The 23,788-nt window shown below is 38.1% G+C and overlaps 1 protein-coding gene across 2 annotated transcripts in view; it reads left to right on the plus strand.

Moving 5' to 3' along the window:
- Positions 1-202: 202 nt before the first annotated feature.
- DCX (doublecortin) overlaps positions 203-23,788 on the plus strand; it is a 158,099-nt gene continuing 134,513 nt past the window's right edge. For both annotated transcript variants that reach the window (XM_084870497.1, XM_084870496.1), the window contains exons 1-3: positions 203-226; positions 1,931-2,316; positions 10,475-10,815. In XM_084870497.1, coding sequence (XP_084726623.1) covers positions 1,953-2,316; positions 10,475-10,815 — 705 coding nt within the window. In that variant the 5' untranslated portion in view covers positions 203-226; positions 1,931-1,952. The remainder of the gene's footprint in view (positions 227-1,930; positions 2,317-10,474; positions 10,816-23,788) is intronic.

Consider the following 23,788-nt stretch of genomic DNA (forward strand, 5'->3'; position numbering starts at 1 on the left):
TGCAGGCTGTAAATTGAGAAAAAAAACAACACACCATGCAATTAATCATATGAGGTTGGGGGAATTCACTAAGCCTGAGTATAGGGGAGATGCTGGGCAAGGCACTAGGACCTAGAAGGCATCTATCCACCCTGGCAGGAATTTCTTGCTTGGAGCTCAGACAACAAAGGCACAGAGAGATTGGTTTTCTTTCTCTCAGCATCTCCACCCAACCAGCAGAAAACCGGTGAGTGGGGCTTTCGAGTTATTTTCAGGAAGAATGTAACAGATGTTAAACGGGAAAAGCACAAGGCAAAGTTCTCTCTTTCTCTTTTTCTTTATCCCCCTGTCTCTCTGTGTGTCTCTTTTTGCCCCCTGTCTTATTCTTGAATTTGTTTCCTAAGCCTCTACCTGGAATTTCCCTTTGAAAAAGTGAGTTTGATGTTCCTTTGTTTTCACTGTGATGTTTATTTAGAATAATACCACCCCTAACACCAGAGCCAAGCATTGCTAGCACGCCTGGGGAAATGCTTGCTACTTGTCTTGAGGAGGTGGGGTTTCTACCACTGCAGGTTGTCTGACAGACAATGCTGAGCTAAGCACAGGTCATGGTGACACTGGAAGAAAAAGGGGACTGAGCCTGGCAAACCTACTAGGTACCAGTCCTCCTTTATCTCATATCCTTCTGGTCCCTTGCAAATATCTCAATGTGGCAGTGTGTAGCAGCTGAGCCCTGTTTGCTTTGTGAGTCCTTTTATTCCCATATGTGAGATGCATGTTAATAGTTTGTTTTCTAAGCTGTCACTACCTTTGCTAGCTTTTGAGACTTCTGTTGAATTTGATGTCATGTTTTTATTTTCTTTGTTGTTGGTGTTCAACATAGGGGGAAAGCAAATCTGACATATGACCATCTTTTCCTCCTCTTTTAACACACCTGAGCAATAGACAGGTCTGAGGTGAATTGCCTGCTGTGAAGGCAAAATGCCCCTTCAGTCAGGGTAGAACTGCAGAACAATGAAAGGTGTGCTTGCTTCTAAAGACCCCATATGCTGTTCACAGATTCATTTGGGAACCTTTTAAACACTTAAATTATTCTGTTAATAGGTGGGGTTGCATTGGTGGGAAGGGGGATAAAGCATCTAAAAAAATAGTAGAGGATTTTGTTACTAAATGGAACCAGAGGGAAGCAAACCTAATAAATTGTTAACCGAATTTTCTATTCCTTCCCCCCACCCCAGCTTATTTCTTATGAATGTTGTATAGTTGTACCAGCTTGGTTGGGAAAGGGTTTGATGAATAGCACAAAGACACTGGCTATTCCCTAGAGGCTGCCCCTTTAGAGGAGACTCTTACTCAAGGCTTATTCTGGGCGGAGGGTATGCACACATTTGAATAAGAAAGAGAGTTTGGAATAAAATTAAAACACTCCCCTTCGAAGTCATTTTACTGAGAGGCAAAAATTGTTTCCTAAGCTAGAGATGCTAACCTTGGCTAGCTCCTTCTGTTCTCTTCAAGGGGAATTTTGTTAGGCTATGGATTCATTTACAACTGTTAGTCATGCGAGCATGTGTGAGGAAACAGATGCTGGTTTTAATGTATTTAGCCTGAAGTTACAATTTGATAGGAGCCAGTGTCAGTAGGTCCCAAGATTTTAAGCTATTTCAAAATCCCCCCCACTTCTCTGTTTGGCACAATGCCAAAAGTGCCTCTCTCTATCTCTCACCCCAACCCCCACAACCACCAGCAGCCCCTTAGCCCCTCCTTCTTCTCTATTAAGATCAATATTCCTGCAGCTCAGGGGCAAGCAGCAGATGGGTCACTGGCTTTTTCAACCAATTCTTTTCACAAGCAGCAGATTGCAGATTTGGGTCTGGCTAATATTTGATTTTTTTTTCCTCCCCACTGCTTTTTCTTTCTTCTTTTCACCCCCACCCTTTTCTCCAATACTCAGGTATTTGAGATTCCACTAAAATATGGAACTTGATTTTGGACATTTTGACGAAAGAGATAAGGCATCCAGGAACATGCGAGGCTCACGGATGAATGGGCTGCCTAGTCCCACTCACAGCGCCCATTGTAGCTTCTACCGAACCAGAACCTTGCAGGCACTGAGCAATGAGAAGAAAGCCAAGAAGGTACGTTTCTACCGCAATGGGGACCGCTACTTCAAGGGGATTGTGTACGCTGTGTCCTCTGACCGTTTTCGCAGCTTTGATGCATTGCTGGCTGACCTGACTCGATCTCTGTCTGACAACATCAACCTGCCTCAGGGAGTGCGTTACATTTACACCATTGATGGATCCAGGAAAATCGGAAGCATGGATGAACTGGAGGAAGGTAATTCAAGGAGTGGGTGGTAGCCTTTGGTGGGAGGTGGCATCATTAGTAATGGTTACATTTTTTGGATTTCAATTAAAGAAATTGGGAAATATATTTGTCAAACAGCATGTTGATTCTCAAGCTTCTGATTCTATAAGCATCAACAGAACCGTTAGTGATTACCATTCATGGCCTTCAGTCTCTGCTGGGGTTCAAGTGTAAATCGTGGTGATAATGCATTGTGCTTATCCATGAGGGTTTACAAAGGAAAACCTTAATTATGTGTCATTTACTCTAGATCTTAATATTTAACTTTAAGTATACTATCAAGGCAGACAATGAAATCATTAAGGAAATAAGTTTGATTGGATTAACAGAAAGAAAATATACTCAAATATCATTTGAACTGCTAAGAGACTATTTGTGAATTGCAACTCTGGAAATATACATCGTAAAAGTAGGACTTCTTGAATATGTTCACAAAGGATTATGCTTTGTGAATGGTCATTGCCCAGCTGTTGCTTCTAAAAAGCCCATTTCAGGTAAGTGGCCATTGCCCAGCTGTTGCTTCTAAAAAGCCCATTTCAGGGTGTGTCCCTAAGGCTGAGGTCATTGAGAGAAATATATATATATATATATAAAAAGCTATAGGTATTCCTGGTATTTTAATAAGGACTATTCCTACTAGAATAGGAGCTAACTCTACCTAGACCCTTTTAAATCCTCTCTACATTTTGGTTTTGCAATTGAGTTTTATGACTAGATTGCTGAAAATCCTGTCAACCTGTGTAGACAACCAAAAACAGGGGCTGAGCTCTTACCAAAACTTGCTCATTCATAAAGTATTTTTTGGTAGTCATTTAGAAAATAGATCTTGAGGTGCATTCTACTTTATCAAATAAATTATATTGATGATGCCTTCCTACCCCCACTTTTAATTTGATATGACACATGAGATCAGTTTAACCTAAACACAATGCTTTCAAGGACAGCCTCAAGAAGTGGTGATAATGAAAATGCTCCTGCCCAACCTCTCCCCCACTCTCCAGCCTTCACTCCTCACTCCCTCCATTCCCTGAGCAAAGGTGTGTTTAGAGCAGGCAGTTCCCTAGGGAAATCAATTATGAAACAGCCAACAAGGAAGCAGAAATAGCACATTCAATGACTTGTGTGTGTGCTCCGCCTCCACTTCACTGCTTCTAGGTTTCTTGTGTTCCTAGACAAAGGAGCATGAGGGCTTCCCTTGTATGAGACCACATTCTTGCAAATAGCTGTTGTTTCCAAAGTAAGGTCAAGTAATTTAGGGCCAGTTACTTATAAGATACTTATATGTGTCTATGTGGCTATTAGATTTAGGTCTCAGGGTTCAACTCCAAGGTTTTTCTACAGAACGAATTGACCTTGGAAAACAATGATGATGAGGCTTGGATTATTTGATTATGTGCTAAATGATCAGGCAGAGGTTAATCCTAGGCTTTTCCTGAGAATTGAAAGATTGGACATCCTAATATAAATCTTAAAATAAAGGAAAGTCACGGCAAACTGGAAGAAGGGCTTCAAGCTAGATTGAGGGAGCTGTCCAACAGAGTAATCAATAAAGTGTTTGTCTTTTGTCACTGTAAAATACACACTTGAATCAAATTTGAAGGTTTTATTCTGTAACAATTTTCACAAACAAAGCAGCCCAAATCACGCAATATGTCCTCATTTTCACTAGCTGTAATCTTCTAAAGCCCTTAATAGACACTACCTTGGACTTCTGAGCCAAGTGACATAGTATTTAAAGCAAGAATTAGAATGGTCTTGTGTTTGATAAAAGAAAGCCCCCCCCCCAAAAAAAAATCTATTTTTAACATGTATTGTTCAAGTATATGACCTTGGTATTGATTCACAACCCCCAGATTTGTGTGTGTGTGTGTGTGTGTGTGTGTGTGTGTGTGTGTGTGTTATAATCTCAGTTTAATATAGGTAATACATGTAATTTTGAAGACTGGAGCTTCATTTTCTTTTGATCCTTCCGAGTCTTGCTAGATTGGACTCTTCTCATTTATCACTCCTGGGTGCAGTGATAACAGTCCCTGGTGAATTACAGGTTCATATAGAGTATGAATATGTCTCAGTTGCATTTATTCATGTCATCCATGTCACAAGCTGCAGTGGCCCTCACTGCTTCCCCCTCCAGAGTACTGCCCATTTAGTCAAGGAAATTATGGGGTATCTCTGGGATAATGTTGATAAATGTGACGGGTTTTCCCACTACCACAGAGCAAGAAAAGAAAGGGCATGCCATGAGAAGGATAAAAAGGGGCATTTTCCTTCCTTTTGTCTTTTGTAACATCTCATATAGGAATACAGGGCAGAAGTCTCTCATTTTGGTAACTTTTGGAAGAAGTTGAATGAAATATTTAAAAAATCATATACATGGCTTCCCATGAGACTTAGAATTGAAAATGTTTATAAAGATCGCTGGGTGAAGAACCATAAGTATTGGGTTATAGTCATAGAGGCAGAAGATAGTAACCGCAACAGAAATATTTGGATTCAGATTTGCTTCAAATCCAATATCTGTTAATTGCTAGCTTACAACCTTGGGGAAACCCTTTTGATGGCCTGAGCCTCAGTTATTCATCTGCAAAGTGGGAATAACTGCTTTGACAATTAAATAAGAAAATGGCTATAAAGAGGTTAGTATTCTGCCTGGCACACAGTAGCACCGAATGGAGGATAGTAATTGCTGTTTGAGTCATCCTATTTTATAGCTTGTTAGGCACATGAATATACATTTGTCCTCATTATCACTATGACTAATGTTCTCTTTAAAACAACTTGTCTTAAAAAAACAACTTTACTAAGATACAATTTCCATACCATAAATTTCACCCATTTATTCGTGCAATTCAATGATTTTTAGAAAATGTACCAAGTGGTGCAACCATCATCATAATCTAATTTTGACAATTTTTATCACCCTAAAAAGAAACCATGTATAGGGGGGAGGGAAATTGGAAATATCTGCAATACTATCAATAGTAAATTTTTTTTTTTTAAAGAAGCTGTGTAGCAATTAGCTGCCACTGACTATTTCCCCTTTTCTCTTCACCCCTAAGCAACAATGAATCTACTTTATGTCTCTATAGATTTTTCCAATTCTGGACATTTTATATAAATTGAATCATATGCCATGTACTTTTTTTCTTTATTTTTAAAAATTTCTTTATTGGTTAAGGTGTTACATATGTGTCTTTATTCCCCCATTATCCTCCTCATCTCTCCCACTCATGCCCTTACTCCCCTGTTGTCTGTGTCCATTGGTATGCCATTCACTTTTGATGACTGGCTTCTTTCACTTAGAAAACTGTTGACAAGGCTTATCTATATTATGCCATGTTTCAACGCTTAATTTTTTATTGAGGAATATTCCATGTATATAGAGCACATTTTATAGTATACTTACTATAAAATACTTATTGTAATAAGTATACATGTAATTTTGAAGACTGGAACTTCATTTTATTTTGATCCTTTTGAGTCTTGCTAGATTAGACTCCTTTCATTTACCACTCCTGAGTGCAGTGGTAATACTCCCTGGTGAATTACAGAACTATGTAGTATGAATATATAATACACTTATCTGCAAAATGAAACTAGTAACACCTAACTTCTGTATCTATTATAGTGATTATGAGAATAAAAACAGATAATGGGTATGGAAACACAATGACAAAGTAAAATTATAGTTATAGGGCACCATTATTGTTAATGATGTAAACATAGCAATGATGATAATGAAGCTGGTGAGGGGTTGAAATGTTTAGTGGTTCCCATACCTGGACATGTCTTTTTTTTTTTTTTTTAAGTTTCTCTTGAGATTTCTTTTATTATTATTATTATTTTAAATATATTTTATTGATTTTTTTACAGAGAGGAAGGGAGAGAGATAGAAAGCTAGAAACGTCGATGAGAGAGAAACATCGACCAGCTGCCTCTTGCACACCCCCTACCGGGTATGTGCCCGCAACCAATGTACATGCCCTTGACCGGAATCGAACCCGGGACCCTTCAGTCTGCAGACCGACACTCCACCGCTGAGCCAAACCGGTTTTGGCTGGACATGTCTTTAAGCATCTTTTAGAGCTTTAGAAAAATATAAATTCCTGGACAACACCCTAGATATATTGTGTTAGAAGCCCCAGGCCGAGGGCTCCAAAATGTATGTGCTTACAAATCTCCTCAGGTGATTCTTATTGAGCACTTAGACTTGGGAAATACTGGATTAGGTGATCTTGCTAGTCCTCTTCAGCTAACTACAGTGGTGGGAGTTCATAGGAATGCAGAACTTGTTTTAGTTTTTTGCTTTGTAGATTAAAGGAATAATGGAGCATAGAATATATATTTTCAAATTGCCACATTATTAAATATATAGCCTAAAATGAAAGAAAAAAAGCAATCATTTAACAATCACTCTGGCCTTGTGGCATTACTCTGTCTAATGCCTCTAATCTATTGTCTGCTTCTATATACTGAAAGTAGCAAAGGGAAAATTTGGGACCAAAGTCAGGATATTGATGTCAGCTTTCCTACATATCCTTGGTTACACCAAGGGTCTTAGCAAAGTCATATAGACAATGGCCCTTATTAGCTGCATTCCCAACAAAGGAAATCCATGAATTACATTTTCTTTTGTCTTGCTTAGTGTTCATTGTTGAATCTTTCTCCTCCTCACTTATCCTGCCCAAATATTTCCCCAATTTCTTGTATGTGAGTGTCCAGAACAATTTTAGGGGTATACATTTTGAGCATTATTATGCAGAACAGGGGACAGAATACTTACAATTGAGACAGTCATTTTAGAAAATCTGAACTGTATGGTGATCCTAGGTATGATTCAGTTTCTTTGCCATAGCTCATTTATTCCAATGAAATGAGAATACCTTCTCATTAATTTATCTTCTGACTATTAAAGCAAGCACATTGCCAGAGAGGAGGATCTTAGGATACGTGGGAGAGATGCATCATTAGTAAGTATGATAATACCATGAATTATCATTTAATATGTTTTTTATTGAGTAATAAAGCCCCAGAAAAAAAGAAGAAATCTCAGGCAGAAGTGTTTTGCACTGAGAAAATGTTTAATGTTTTTGAAAATGGAGCCATCCTGAAAGTGAAGGGAGGAAGACATTAGATCATCTTGAACCTACATCTCGTTCCCTTCCTGCCTTTTCAGCTGTACTTCCATGACTTCATTTATTTAACTCCTCATACTAAAGCATTTTGTCAATTCCAGCAAATTTTCATCTTGCTTGCTCTCTGAAGCCAGCTTTCCTTTTGGTTCCCAATGGGAGGGAAATGGCCCTTGGAAGATGTGGCAGAATGGGAACCCAGCTGTGTAAAGGTACAACACACCTCTCCCAGCTCCAAGTGCCAGGCAACTGGATATACAGGAAACACTGAACTCTGGCTGCAGACATTGCAGACATTTGCACAATCAGAACAAGGAAGCCGGGGTCTAGAGAAATAGCACATTTGATGTCTTTCCAGCAGTCCTCAGTGGTGGGCACCTATTTCTTTAACTTTTAATTGCCATAACAGCTTTGTTATAGTAAAGCTTATTTGGGATGGAAAAAAGAAAAAGAAAATTGTATAGACCTTTAGAAGGGACTCAGATGTCACTAGTATAGCTAGAATTTATCAAGTGCTTACTATATACCAGGCTCTGTGCTCAAGTCATCTGATTTTGCCTCGAAACAACCTTAGGAAATAGGGATTGTTATTAATTGCAGACAAGTATTTAAAACCAAAGGACGTTAGGTAACTTGCCCAACAACACACAAGTAGGAAGTACTGGGGACCTCATTCTGATTGACATCATAACAGCTGCTCTTTTCCATTACTCCATATGAGGGCCAAAGGAGAGAGAGTGGAGAGACTGAAATGTACTTTTGGAAGGTGCTTAACGTAGATTTGGCTGAGGGCCGGACCCTTTGGAAAGTTCTAGGAGCCATATGATACCATAGCTCTCTGCCATCATGTTCATTTGCATCTAGGGGTGCTTAATCATACTCATAGTTCAGAGGCTTAAGATGTTTAAGAGATGGGAGCAAAAAAAGTCCAGATTACTAATAGGGCTACACAGCTGACTGTCCAGAAGAGACTGTAGATGAGTGAAATCATAAATATATAGCTTCACACATTTCTACACCACCAGTTGTCTAACAAAGTTTTAAAGTATATGACAAGTTATGGAAAACATCTGACATAATGGCCATGGCCTCTTGGAATGTGCCAGTAAAACTGGTGAAGTGTTAAGGCAATAGGCTGTTTCTAGGATGTGGGGGATATTGGCTGTAAATATATGAGGGAATTAAAAAGCACTGCTTTCATCCTTTTAAATCACAAAGTAAAGACCCTATACTATAACTTGGTTTGGTTAGGATTAGTCAACAAGGGAGCCAGAGAAATTAGGGTGGTTTTTTTTTGTTTTTTTTTTTTGTTTTTTTTTTTTTTTTGGCTGTGGTCTTTCAACACCCTATCTTGTGTACATGTGTGCAACAGGGTGCCTGTGCTTGCATACAAAGCAACAGTGAACACTAGCAGTTTCTGGGATTTGAAGATGTGTTGGAGGCCACTGTGCATACGTTGAAAGCCACTTATTCTTCCCTTCCACACACCCTCATAAATGTCCTCAAAGGTGCCCTAGAGATTCTGACTCAAATTTCTTTCAGTATTAACTGAGTAATTTATTAATTAATCTGGCTTAAATAATTTGTGGTACAGCAAAACAATCAATATTTGCAAAGGGAGTGAATTATCATCCTGGTGTTTCTGAATGTCTCTGCATACTTTTCCTGCTGAAACCAAAGGAAGAAGAGCCATCAGACTATAATTGTGTTTAATGCTTCCCTTGCACTAGCTAGAGTTAGTAGGGTGATTTATTTGTTTATTTATGTATGTACCTAATTATTTATTTAGAGTTATTACTGATAGGTTAAGCCTGATTAAATGCCGCTGATTTTCTGCAGCTTGACCTCTGGATGAACTTCTGTATATCTTGAGGCAACTATGTTTTACTCAACAAATTTACCAGTTTCTAATACTTTTCCCCGCAAGCTGAATCTACCTCTCTTCCAAAATTCCAGTTTCTAGTCCCAGGTGACTAATCCCCCCTTTTGCCCCTGTCCCTTGTGTTTCTTCCATTGTATTAGTCATTTCCTCCAACCTCAGGTACATGTGAAAATTACACTAGATCCCTCCAATCCATAAATCAAGCAGTAGAATATATTCTCATATCTTACTTACAGCAGCCAAGGTGAGCACTGGTGAATACAGCCCTCACTGCACAGTGCAGCATTTGGGAAGATAAAAAGATGAGGGGTGGGTGGTGAAAATAAGGGAGAGTATTTCTCAAGCAAGAGCTATGGCTTGCAGACACAAGGAATATTCTGTGTGTGTATACATATGTGTTTGTGTATGTGAGTGTGTAGGTTGTTATTCAGACAGTTTCTCTTGCTGGATGTGGCAGTGAGCAGTAGAGGACACAATTATGCACACATATATACATTCAACACACACATTTCTCATTTCAACATTCTACTGCTTAGCCATGTTCTCTGTGCAAAGGACAATGTGGCTTCTTGGCAAGTATGTACTATGTATACAGTATGCAGGGCTACTTGAGTCACTTGAATTGGGAATAAAAAAGGTATTAACTTTGAAAGTTCTCCTATGTTTATAATACAATAATGGAACAGGGCTATGAGTCTAGAAACAGTACAGGAACATCAGGGAAGATGTACATGTGAGAAACACTGTGGTAATGCCCCTAAATGTTAAAAACATCTTAGAAATTAATATAAACATTTCAATTCTAATAAAACTGTATCAAACTTGAGAACCCTACTTGTTAGATTATGCTTAGGTGTGTTCATTGCCCTGGGGACCCCTTTGTTTTATAGGATTTTTCAACTAGGTATGCCATTATAAAGAATGTTTTTCTGATTACTTGCTCTTGAATTTGAATGATCCAAGTTGTTAGAGAGCCCTATTAGGAATTGTACCTAAGGTTGATTATTATCACCGCTTTTCCAAAAGTCCTACTCCAAGATTAGTGTATATTAGTTTGGTTAGAATAGTCAATATATCTACTATTAAACTAATCACTACTTATTTCTTCCCTTAGGGGAAAGCTATGTTTGTTCCTCAGACAACTTCTTTAAAAAGGTGGAATATACCAAGAATGTCAATCCCAACTGGTCTGTCAATGTGAAAACATCTGCCAACATGAAAGCCCCCCAGTCCCTGGCTAGCAGCAACAGTGCCCAGGCCAGGGAGAACAAAGACTTTGTGCGCCCCAAGCTGGTGACCATCATTCGCAGTGGGGTGAAACCTCGGAAAGCTGTGCGCGTGCTTCTGAACAAGAAGACAGCCCACTCTTTTGAGCAAGTCCTCACTGATATTACTGAAGCCATCAAACTAGAGACCGGGGTTGTCAAAAAACTCTACACTCTGGATGGAAAACAGGTAGGGTTTTTTTCAGACTACCTTTCTTCTTATTTGTTCTAAATCCTTGGATGATCATCTTATACTTCAGGTATCATTTCTGATTGGGGGACACTTCCTCCACCTCTCATAATTCCTATCTGATATTTTATGTCTCATTTTGGAAGAAACTCTTTTCAGCAGACAAATCAATGGACCGGGAATGTGAGGCTTTGAAAATCAATCTGCTTCTTTCTTATTAAGTAAAATGGTTACTTATCTCAGCTTTCTTATCTTCTAAGAAAAGATTTATTATAACATAGGACCTACATTCTTATGTATATGAATTTACTTGTTACATGATGCAACCTTAGTTGTTCAATGCATGTGACTGGAAATGAGCTTTCCTCACTCATTTCTTCTGAGATAACCTCACATCGGTACTCAGCATCAGTCTGTTGAAAAGAGGTTGAAGTGACCCTTGCATTTTAGGAAAAAAGTCATATCTGGGGGAGGCACTGAAGTCTCTGTTTCATTGACTTTGCCTCATACTATACCATATTTTTCCTCTTTCTTGTCCATGTGACATAGCTATTTAATTTAGGTTCCACTGATGGTTTGTGTGAGAAAGGAACTGTTTCAGGTTCCTAAAATTAGCCCAAGAAAGATGCTGCCATCTGCTCTCTTCCAAATCAGGTTCTTCATGTCATTGGTTATGCTACTGAAGTACCACCTATATTAATATCTGGGGAAAGAATGCAGTCAGGCGTCTCCTTCAGACAGATGCACCATTCTCTTGAGCACAGAGAGCTGTAAATATATGACAAAAAATGTTCTAAGGGAATTGGAACAGTGGCTGTTCTGTTGGCTCTAAAGAGAATGCGTGTCTCCCATAAGAGAAGACAAGTGTGGATTATTATCAGTCCATACTTTCTACTTCATAAAATACCATTAGTGTTTGAACAAAAGGGCTAATCATAACTGCTCTACATATATATATATATATATATATATATATATATATATATATATATATATATATATATATATATATATATAATGTTAGTTCTCTTCCCTTTACTTTATCTCCATCATTCTTAGATTGAATTTCCAACATTTTTTAAAATATATTTTATTGATTTTTTTATAGAGAGGAAGGGAGAGAGACAGAGAGCTAGAAACGTTGATGAGAGAGAAACATCAACCAGCTGCCTCTTGCACACCCCCCACCGGGGATGTGCCCGCAACCAATGTACATGCCCTTGACCGGAATCAAACCTGGGACCTTTCAGTCCACAGACCGATGCTCTACCACTGAGCCAAACCGGTTTCGGCAAATTTCCAACATTTTTGTGGATATATACTATGTCTTTGCACTCTGTGACTACTCCTAATAATAAATAAGGGGACACTTTCACCTCCTATGTAAGCAAGCTTCAGTCCAATAATGGGTGGATTTTTATTCTACAACAGTCTACACAGAGCGACAATCTCTCTCCAACTACTTCAAACATTGGCTCCCATTTCTTTGGGGAACAAGTTACAAAATGCCAGTGAATGACATGGTGTGTGCACAAAAATGCTAAAGAGCAGTACTCAAGGAAGCAGAACAATGCCTTGTCAGGCATCAGTGCCACCGTTGATACTATTCTTTCTCTTTAAAATGTCTCCAACCCTTGGGAGTTATCTTTTAACACCTAGTTCATGTTATGTTATCTCTGAAAACTGTCTCTGCTATGCAAAGTTAAAGCAATCTTAAATTTTTTTTTAATGCTCAGCTCCTGATACATTGTGGATGATCTAAAATGTTTGTTGATTCAATGAACTGACATAAAGACATTCTTACATGGTCAAAGTAGATTTTCTGAGCTATTCTGAGAGGCCCTCTGCTTTCAATACCCCGGACACTTTCCTTTTGTCTTTATGAAGAGATAAGGACCTTCCAAAGGAGTGGATAATCTACCCAGATGTTTCTATTCTTTACTTACTTAGAAGTTACTGAAGGGAGACTTTTCAAGCAATATTTCCCAGAGTATATTCTAAGAACTGTCTACTTCCCTGACCCTAGAAGCTCTTCATAAAGGGTTCTGTGGTCAAATAAAGTTGTAAAATGCTGCAAAATATATGTCTTTCTTAGATATTCATGGTGCTTTTTGGCATATTAAGTGTTCTGTGAAGTCCTGCAGAAAGGAAGCCCATTTAATGTACTTCCAGAATTATATAACCACAAACACCTTTTATGAATTATATATATATATATATATATATATATATATATATATATATATATATATATATAATGGAATATATATACATATATATATTCTGCAGAGCACACTAGGAAATGCTGTTAACAGAAGATGCTGAATGATTGAGATTTAACTACCCAAACCTCACAGGTAAGATTGATATGTATGGGATAACCCACAAATTTAACATAGTTGTGTGGTTACAACAAGGACATTAAACAACTATATTTGGAGGTACAGGGACAAACCTACTAATTACAAAATAGATTCTGAGTATACTGAAAATTGGTGCCAAGCTCAAAATTTTGGATCCCAGCCCATTTCCCAATTTTAGTGATGACTGCTTTAATGTTAACACCTGTCAGTCACTTTGATTACTGGTGGGTATTCTTACTACTTAGGAATATGATCTTTCTCTATGCAAGCTGAAGGCACAAGTGTTGCAATGGCTTGAACTTGCTCAAGTCAGATTTGGTTTAGTCTGTCTTTGGCTAAATGAGGCACCAGGCAGAAAGGAGAAAGTAAGGTCAAGGCTATTTGTTATTAAATGTTTTAACATGAATTCCAGGCCATCACTTGGTTTCTGTCTTGCATCTCGCTCTAACTGGATATCAGATAAACCAGAACAAGTGGTTTTCTCCTTCTTTGTTTTAAACAGCCCGGTTGATTATATAAGATTTATTGATTCTGTTTTCACATGTACCATTTAACTGATTGGCTTATACTTATTGACAAACAATCTGAAGACATGGCTCTAATCTCTTTCTGTTTTTATTTTGTTAAGATCTGCTTTTGGAGCTCTTGGTATTTTTAGGGCTTATGTTTTGTCAATATAGAAGACTGGTTTCCTGATTTCTTGCCTCTGAGATATTGTGGTTTGTGTAGTCAGGAAGCTAACCATCACCAGTAGGAAGGAGTACTAATTTGTTTCTCAGCTCAATAAGTTGCTAATGTAATTAGGAGTAGTTTGTAGGGTCCTGAATACTCCCATAGGCTAGAATGGATTTCTAGGAGGTCAGGGAAAACATGATGAAGGGTTGAATTATGATGTATGTTCACTCTCAGCTGAGGTTCTTTTGATTCCTTAGCAGCTGCAGTAGTTGTGGTATGCTGAAAAAACTTACCAAACTATCAATTTCTATAGTCAAGTCACATATTGACATTTATGCTTAAATATAATGGATACATTAAAACTGGAATTCAAATTTCTTGGTTCATTTGCAGACTCAGTAGATACATGGTCTAGCCTTAAATTCATTTCTATAAAGCACAGAACATGATACTTCTGTTAGTGATGCAGAACTTTAACGATAGACTTCCAGCTTTTTGCTATTGTACACAGACATACAACTGGTCCTTACACCAGCTATTTTCATGCTTCACTTATTGGCATCTCTAGTCTTGGTTTTGTCCACATCCAGGATCTGTGCTGTCAAAGACTCACTATTGCCTCAAGATAAATACCTAAAGGATAACTGTATTTTAATTGGATGAATTTATTTTGTGTTTCTGTCTATATATTTCTATTGCCAATTACTTGCATCAGAAATTTTAGGTCTCAAAATAACAACAACAACAACAACAACAACAACAACAAAAGAGGTTTGAGCTGATTCCAAAATTACCTATAGCTTTGAAAGCTAGAACAGGAGATTTAATAAATGTTTTGAACCATAGATGGTAGAATAGAAAAATGAGAGCACAAAGGATATTTGAACCACTGCTAAGTATTCCAGGAAAGACTTATCCCATCTGTCTTGCTATACTGAATAACTGGGTGCTACAAACACAAAGGCAATTTCAGGAAACACAGGAAGGAAGACAAGTTGGATTTAACCTTGGAAATGTTGAATGCTTTTCCCAAGGTCTTTACTGGACTTATGTGGCCATTTTATATTTCCCTCCATCATCTCTGCCCCCTCAAGTCACATCTGGTCTTATTATATTCTCTGACCTTCAGCTCTCCAAGAGCCAACCTCTATCTCCTCCTAGTGTTATGACCCTGTCAGTCAATGTTGAGTTCAATAGAAAATGCCACGTGGCTATACATTATGCCCTAAGAGGAAGGTCATTTATCATTGACCTTCCCTTGAGAAAATCAAGGCTGGAAAAGAGATGTTTGTTTTACCAAAAGTTCCACTCTCTCCCCACCCCCCTGCAACTTTCCACAGATTTAATTTCAGGAGACAAGCTTTAAGAGGATTAGCTTGTGCATGAAATTGATAAAAGCAAAAATCCGAAGCCAGGCTGGGCACTGTGAAAGGGGATAGTTTGCAAACTATCTTGCCATATGTACAATATATTCCAAGCTTTCTCACACTGAGGTAGATTTTGTATTTTAGAAGAGGTTTTATGGAACACATCAAATATGTTATCCTTCAGAAAAGGAAAAGACTAAGTGTAGCCTGGTTATTGGATATTTATTAAGTAAATTATCATCTCAAGAGTTTTATTTACTTTTATTTTTTGTTAATCCTCACCAGAAGATATTTCCCCCATTTATTTATTTATTTTTTTAGAGAGAGTGGAAGGGAAGGGGAGAGACACACAGAGAGAAACATCCACTTGAGAGAGATATATCAACTGATTGCCTCTTTTTTTTTCTCCAAGTTCCCCTTCTGGGAAGAGGGTCAAGCTTGAAATCAAGGTATGTACCCTTGACTGGAATCATGCCCACAACCCATCAGTCTGAGGGCCTAAGCTCTAATCACTGAGAAACAGATTAGGGAAAAAGTTCTATTGTTGACAAAACATTCCTGGTTCTAGTAGTGATAGAGGTGGGGTTGGGCCATTTAAATAAAAAGTTTTGGCATAGTATTCCAGTCTTGCACACTGATGAGTCTGATGATATACAACAATCAGTACGGATGTGGAAAGAGAGCTAGATTGGGATTTTTTTTTATAATATATTTTTTTATTAAATTATTATTTTTGTACATATACCAATGCCCCCCTCCTTCCGTACATACCCTCCCTCCTCAGGGTTTTGTGTCCATTGGTTGTACTTATATACATTTATACAAGTCCTTCGGTTGATCTCTTACCTCCCCCAGATCTCGCAACCTCCCCGCTGGAATTTGACAGTCTTCTTGTTGCTTTACTGTCTCTATATCTATCTTTTGGTTCTTCAGTTTATAATGTTCTTTATCATCCATAAATAAGTGAGGTCATGTGGTGTCTCTCTATCATTGACTGGCTTGTTTCACTCAGCATGATGTTCTCCAATTCCATCCAGGTTGCTGCAAACGATGAGAATTTTTTCTTTTTTATGGCTGCATAATATTCCATTGTGTAAATGTACCATAGTTTTTGGATCCAATCCTCTGCTGATGGGCACCTAGGCTGTTTCCAAATCCTAGCTATTGTAAATTGTGCTGCTATGAACATAGGGGTGCATATATTCTTTCTGATTGATGTTTCTAGCTTCTTGGGATATATTCCTAGGAGTGGGATTACTGGGTCAAATGGGAGTTCCATTTTCAGTGTTTTGAGGATGCTCCATACTGTTCTCCACAGTGGTTGCACCAGTCTACATTCCCACCAGCAATGCACGAAGGTTCCTTTTTCTCCACAACCTCGCCAACACTTGTTGTTTGTTGATTTGTTGATGTTGGCCATTCTGACAGGTGTGAGATGGTACCGCATTGTTGTTTTGATTTGCATTTCTCAGATAATTAGTGACTCTGAGCATGTTTTCATGTGCCTCTTGGCCTTCCTTCTGTCTTCTTTTGAGAAGATTCTATTTAGATCCATTGCCCATTTATTAATTGGGTCATTTACAATATCTTCCTTTTATTAAGTTGTGTAAGCTGTCTGTAGATGTTGGAGATTAAACCTTTATCAGTGATAACATTTGCAAATATGTTCTCCATACAGAGGGCATTCTTGTTGTTTTGTTGATGGTTTCCTTTGCTGTAAAAAAGCTTTTTATTTTGATGTAGTCCCATTTGTTTATTTTCTCTTTAGCTTCCATTGCCCTAGGGGAAGTATCAGTGAAGAAGTTCTTTTGGCATATGTCTGAGATTTTGCTGCCTGTGGATGCCTCTAGTATTTTTATGGTTTCCCGTCTTATGTTTAAATCCTGTATCCATTTTGAGTTTATTTTTGTGTATGGTGTAAGTTGCTGATCCAGTTTCATTCTTTTGCATGTATCTGTCCAATTTTACCAACACCATTTATTGAAGAGATTGTCTTGATTCCATTGTATATTCGTGTCTCCTCTGTCAAATATTAACTGAGCATAGTGATTTGGGTTGATATCTGGGTTCTCAATTCTATTCCATTGATCTATATGTCTGTTCTTGTGCCAGTACCAGGCTGTTTTGAGAACAGTGGCTTTGTAATACAGTTTGAAATCTGGTATTGAGATCCCTCCTACTTAACTCTTCTTTCTCAGGATTGCTGTGGCTATTCGGGGTCTTTTGTTGTTCTAAATGAACTTTTGAAGAGTTTTTTCTAGGTCAGTGAAATATGCCGTTGGTATTTTAATTGGGAGTGCATTGAACCTATAGATTGCTTTGGGAAGTATGGACATTTTGATGATGTTGATTCTACCAATCCATGAACATGGTATCTTCTTCCATCTGTTTACATCTGCCTCTATCTCTTTTTTCAGTGTTGTGTAGTTTTCTGTGTATAGGTCTTTTACCTCCTTAGTTAAGTTTATTCCAAGGTATCTTAATTTTTTTGGTGCGATGGTAAATGGGATTGCCTTTTTAGTCTCTGTTTCTGCAAGTTCACTATTGGTGTATAGAAATGCCATAGATTTCTTGGCGTTAATTTTGTATCCTGCTAAATTGCCAAATTCATTTAAGTCAATTAGTTTTTAATGGATTCTTTTGGTTTTTTTATGTACTATATCATGTCATCTGCAAATAAGGATAACTTTACTTCTTCTTTTCCAATTTGGATGCCTTTTATATCCTCTTCTTGTCTAATTGCAATGGCTAGTACTTCCAGTACTATGTCAAACAGGAGTGGTGAGAGTGGGCAACCTTGTCTTGTTCCTGTTCTTAGAGGGAATGGTTTTAGTTTTTGCCCATTGAGTATGATGTTGGCTGTGGGTTTATCATAAATAGCTTTTATTATGTTGAGGTATGATCCTTGTACTCCCACCTTGTTGAGAGTTTTTATCAGGAAAAGGTGTTGGATTTTATCAAATGCTTTTTCTGCATCAATTGATATGACTATATGATTTTTATCTTTCAATTTGTTTATGTGATGTATCACATTTATTGATTTGCAGATATTGTACCATCCTTGCATTCCTAAAATAAATCCTACTTGGTCCTGGTGTATAATCTTTGTGATGCTCTGCTGGAGCCGATTTGCTAGAATTTTCTTGAGGATTTTGGCATCTATGTTCATAAGGGATATTGGCCTGTAATTGTCTTTCATTGAGTTGTCTTTATCTGGTTTTGGTATTAGGGTGATGCTGGCTTCATAGAAGGAGTTTGGAAGTGTTCCTTCCTCTTGGATTTTTTGGAATAGTCTGAGGAGGATAGGTTTTAGTTCTTCCTTGAATGTTTGGTAAAACTCTCCTGTGAAGCCATCTGGCCCTGGGCTTTTGTTTGCTGGAAGCTTTTTGACGACTGTTTCAATTTCTTCCCAAGTTACTGTTCTATTGAGATTTTTAGATTCTTCCTGATTGAGTTTTGGAAGGTTGTATTTCTCTAGGAATATGTCCATTTCCTCCAGGTTGTTCAGTTTGTAGGAATAGAGTTGTTCATAGTATTTTGTAACAATCCTTTGTATTTCGGTGGGTCTGTTGTTATTTCACCTCTTTCATTTCTGATTTTGTTTATTTGGGTCCTCTCTCTTTGTTTCTTGGTTAGCGTGGCTAGAGGTTCATCTATCTTGTTTATCCTTTCAAAGAACCAGTTCTTGGTTTTGTTTATCTTATGTATTGTTTCTTTGGCCTCTATGTCGTTTATCTCTGGTCTAATTTTTGTTATTTCCTTCCTTCAGCTTACACTGGGCTTTTCTTGTTGCTCTTTTTCTAACTCTTTGAGTTGTAGAGTTAGATCATTTGTTATCATTTTTTCTAGTTTTTTGCAATAGGCTTGTAGGGATATGAACTTCCCTCTCAAAACTGCTTTTGCTGTGCCCCATAGATTTTGGATTGTTGTGTTTTCATTGTCATTTGTTTCCAGGATGTTTTTAATTTCTTCCTTGATTTCTCTGGTAAGCCAGTCCTTGTTTAATAGCATGCTGTTTAGTCTCCATGTGTTTGATTTCTTTGGATTATTTTTATTGTAGTTAATTTGCAGTTTTATGCCATTATGATCTGAGTAGATGCTTGATATGATTTCTATCTTCTTGAATTTGCAAAGACTTTGCCTATGTCCCAACATGTGGTCTATCTTTGAGAATGTCCCATGTGCACTTGAGAAGAATGTATATTCTGTGGCTTTGGGGTGGAATGTTCTGAAGATGTCAATTAATTCCATCTGGTCTAGTGAGTCATTTAGGATTGATATTTCTTTGCTGATTTTTTGTTTAGATGATTTGTCGAAAGATGACAGTGAGGTATTAAAATCTCCTACTATGATTGTATTGCTATTAATCCCTCCCTTAATGTCCTCCAGCAGTTTTTTTTTTAATGTATTTGGGTGCTCCTGTATTCGGTGCATATATATTTACCAGCGTTATTTCTTCTTGTTGGATTGCTCTCTTTAGTATTATGAAGTGGCCTTCATTATCTCTTGTTATGTCCTTCACTCTGAGATCTAATTTGTCAGATATAAGAATTGCTACCCCAGCTTTTTTTTCATTTCCATTTGCCTGGAAAAACTTTTTCCATCCCTTCACCCTCAGTCTGTGTGCATCTTTTTTTCTGAGGTGGATTTCTTGTAGACAACAGATGGATGGGTCTTGTTTTCTTATCCAATCTGTTACCCTATGTCTTTTGATTGGAGCATTTAAACCATTTACATTTAATATTATTAATGATAGGTACTCATTTGACGCCATTTTTATTCTATACCCCTGTGTTCCTTCTTCGCTTCGTATTTCTTTATTTTTATAGTAGTCCCTTTAGCATATCTTGCATTGTTGGTTTGGTGGAGATAAATTCCTTTAGTCTTTTTTGTCTGTGAAGCTCCTGATTTCCCCTTCAATTTTGATTGATAGCCTTGCTGGGTACAGTATTCTTGGACTCAGACCCTTCCTTTGCATGACTTTGTATATTTCACCCCATTCCCTTCAGGCTTGATAAGTTTCTGTTGAGAAATCAGTTGTTAGTCTGATGGGGGCTCCTTTATATGTAACTTTCTGTCTCTCTCTGGCTGCTTTTAAGATTTTTACTTTGTCGTTGGTGTTTGCCAATTTAATTATAATACGTCTTGGCGTCGGTCTGCTGGGATCCATTATGCTTGGGACTCTGTGAGCATCTTGTATTTGTGTGGGTTTTTTCTTCTCTATCTCGGGAAAGTTTTCTGTCATTATTTCTTGAAATATGTTTTCAATGTCTACTTCAGTTTTATTTCCTTCTGGAAAATAAAGAGAAAATAAAATGGCACTTAAGAAAAATTAAAATAGCCATAGTAAAAATGCTTATTGATCCTAATAATGTAATAATTAAAAAGTTAAAATCTAGTGAGGAAAAAGGAAAAAAATTGTTTTTTAAGTAAAAGATGCAAAAAAATGAAAATAAAAAAAAATTAAAAATAAATTTAGCAAAAAAAATGTGCAGTTGTGAAGGCCTTTCACTTCTGTTATTCTATTTGACACGCCCGTTTCTCAGTCCAGACCGTATTGCAGTTCCCTGCGTTCTGCTGCACCTCAGTGGCGATTCCTTAGTTTCTTGGTTTTTGATAAAATAAAACTAATAATAAACACAGTCAGTTTGTACTCCAGAACCTAGGTGGCAGTGTATGTGGATTGATGTCCAGTCTTTTTGGCTGCTCTAGTCTTCTTTTTCTGTGGCACTCAATACCAGTTTTTTTGTCTGTTTGTTTGTTTGTTTGTTTATTCATTTTTTTTTGCCTCGGAGCTGAATCCTGGATGATTTCTCCCTGCTCTGCTTCTCAGTTTCCAGAAAATCAGTTTCCCCCTGCTGTCTGTTAGGGTCAGCCAATCTGGGTGATCTCTCCTTTGTAATCAGAAGCCAAGTGTTGCAGGGGAACCAGTCTAGGTGCGTGATGGGTGAGTCTGCACGCACTTACAAACAGACTGCTTTCCAACTCCTCTGTTCTCCCACCGTGTCGGATCAGAATGGGTTGCTCCCTAGAGAACCCCACTAGTAGCAACCTTGGGGACCCCCTTCCACTCTCTCGATTCACGCCAGACCCAACAGTGGGGGACTTCTGTGGACGCAGATTTCCAGGGTCTCAGCGCGTGCCTCTTTTTTTTTCTCTGCTGCCCCAGCGGCCACGCGGTCTCTGCAGCTGCAGCTTTCGCTTTCGCTGTTGGTACACAGACACCCCGGGTTTCCCAGGCAAAATCCAACCTTTCGTGGAATCCGTGCCGGTCGGACAGTCCCGATTCTTAACAATCTGTTCTGTGTCCCTTAGCATTTTAAAAGAGTCCCGCTTCTGGGGAAGATTACGCCAAACCCAGCACTGGGTCTCCCCAGGCAGGATTCTCGCTGCAGCCACAGCCTTCTTTCGGCGCAGCTTGGTGCGGGGCGCGCAGTGGCTGCAGTTGCTGCTGGCGCAGCAGGGACCCAGAACCCTCACACTATCCTTGAAAACTCTGACCTTTCTGTGGTTGATTGAAGAACTCCCTTGAATCCACCTGTTTGCGCTGATTGGGGCGTCACATCTGCTCGATGGTCTCCTCTGCTGTGGGTTTTCCAGGCCTCAGAGAAGATCCTCCTTTCCTGGTAAGATGGCGCAGCCTTCCCTCTGAGCCTGTAGCTCCAGGAGAGGTCGCTGCCGCCGCAGTGCTGGCTGCTTGGTCAGGCGGACCTTTCCTTACCTTCCTTTAGAGTTCTACTGCCCCTGAGCTGCCAATCAATATTCCCTGAGTGACTCAGATGCTGCTTCTATCTGTTCTGGGACCAGGGTCAGAACAAGTCCGTCTGTTCGGTCGCCGTCTTGTCTCTTTCTTTTTTCTAGATTGGGATTTAAAGACCTGAATTCCAGTCTTTACTCTGTTCTCCACTAGCTATGTGATGTGGGGCCAATCACATATCTTTTCCAGTCCTTAGTTTTGTAGATAAGTGCATGACCTTTAAGAGTATTATGCTAAGTTAAATCAGGCAGTCAGAGAAAGAAAAATATCACATGGTCTCACTTATATGTGGAATCTAATGGACAAAATAAATTCACTAACAAAATAGGTTCAGAGGCATGGTTGCATGGAACAGACTGATGAATCTTAGAGAGAATGGGTGTGGGGGCCAGAAAAGATTAATTAAAGAACTTACATACATATATGCATAGCTCATGGACACAGACAATAGTGTGATAAGGGACTGAGGTGGGAACAGTGACAGTGTGGAGGGGTGCAAAGGTGGGGAAAACGGGGGACATCTCTATACTGTCAAAAATAATATATTAAAAAAAAGAGTACTTCTAACTCCATGATAACAGAGTATTTATCTCACAGTATTACTTCTGTCTAGATATTTTTAACCAAGCCTCTACTCTTCTCAATACCTTCCATCTCTCTGTGTTGCTAGAATCTCCAAGGTGATGTAGTTTTTACCATAATGGATACATTGTATTCTAGGATGGTCCCTAAGTGGTATTTGCACCATCCATATATTCAGTTCTTTCTTGCCACCTTGCCACCTGTGTTGACGTGACCAAAGAATATTTTTAAACTTGTAATTTTGATTTGACCTCCTTTTCTTTTCAATGTGGATGATATGAGTAGAGAGTGGAGGAATTTCTTAAAAATCATTATAAAAGCCAGCCTGCTAAAATTGTGACAAGTACTTGACAGTGCCATTATTAAGGCATCTCAACCACAGTGGTGCTATTTTAGATGCAGAGAAGAATTGTTGCCAAAAGAGGTTAGCATCAGAGTTATTTCTTGATTATATTAAAGAAGATTAAGTAGGAATTTATCCAGAGATGCAGACTGTTTCATTACCAATCTCTAAAGTAACTAGTTTCTTGTTCTTAGTTTTTAATTTTAATCTTTGTCATTATTGTCATTCTCTCAAAGTGGCAGAAAATGCATTGCTTCCAAATACAACTTAAAAAAAAACATTTTTATTGTTGAGAATATTATAGATTCCCCACTCCCCCTCATTACCCCCTTCCACCAGGTTCCCATCCCATCCCTTCACCACTCTAGTGTCTGTGTTCATAAGAAGATCTTTGGTCAATTCCACTGCTTCCCACTCCTCCACCCTGCCCACTTCTCTCTGAGATTCATCAGTCTGTTCCATGCTTCCATGATTCTAATTCTATGTTTTTCACCAGTTATTTTGTTCATTAAACTTTTGGTTTATTTTTATTTTTAGATTCAAAATAGCATTATTGAGATACTAGTGGCAAAGTGAACAAATTTATGCACATCAAAAAGAAATTAATTAGAAAAAATATTTTAATATTGCTATTTGCCCTTTATAATGGAAGTGTCAACCAAATTCATGATTGACAATGACAGATGGAAACACATGCGTGTGATTGGTGCCAGTGAGAGCTTTATATGTATCGTGCATGAGTGAGTCAACTTAGCCATATATATATATATATATATATATATATATATATATATATATATCAATATATATCAATATATATCAATATATATCAATATATATCAATATATATCAATATATATCAATATATATCAATATATATATATAT

This window comes from Pipistrellus hanaki (genome assembly GCF_964339955.1).
Source record: "Pipistrellus hanaki genome assembly, chromosome: X".
NCBI classification, from domain to species: domain Eukaryota; kingdom Metazoa; phylum Chordata; class Mammalia; order Chiroptera; family Vespertilionidae; genus Pipistrellus; species Pipistrellus hanaki.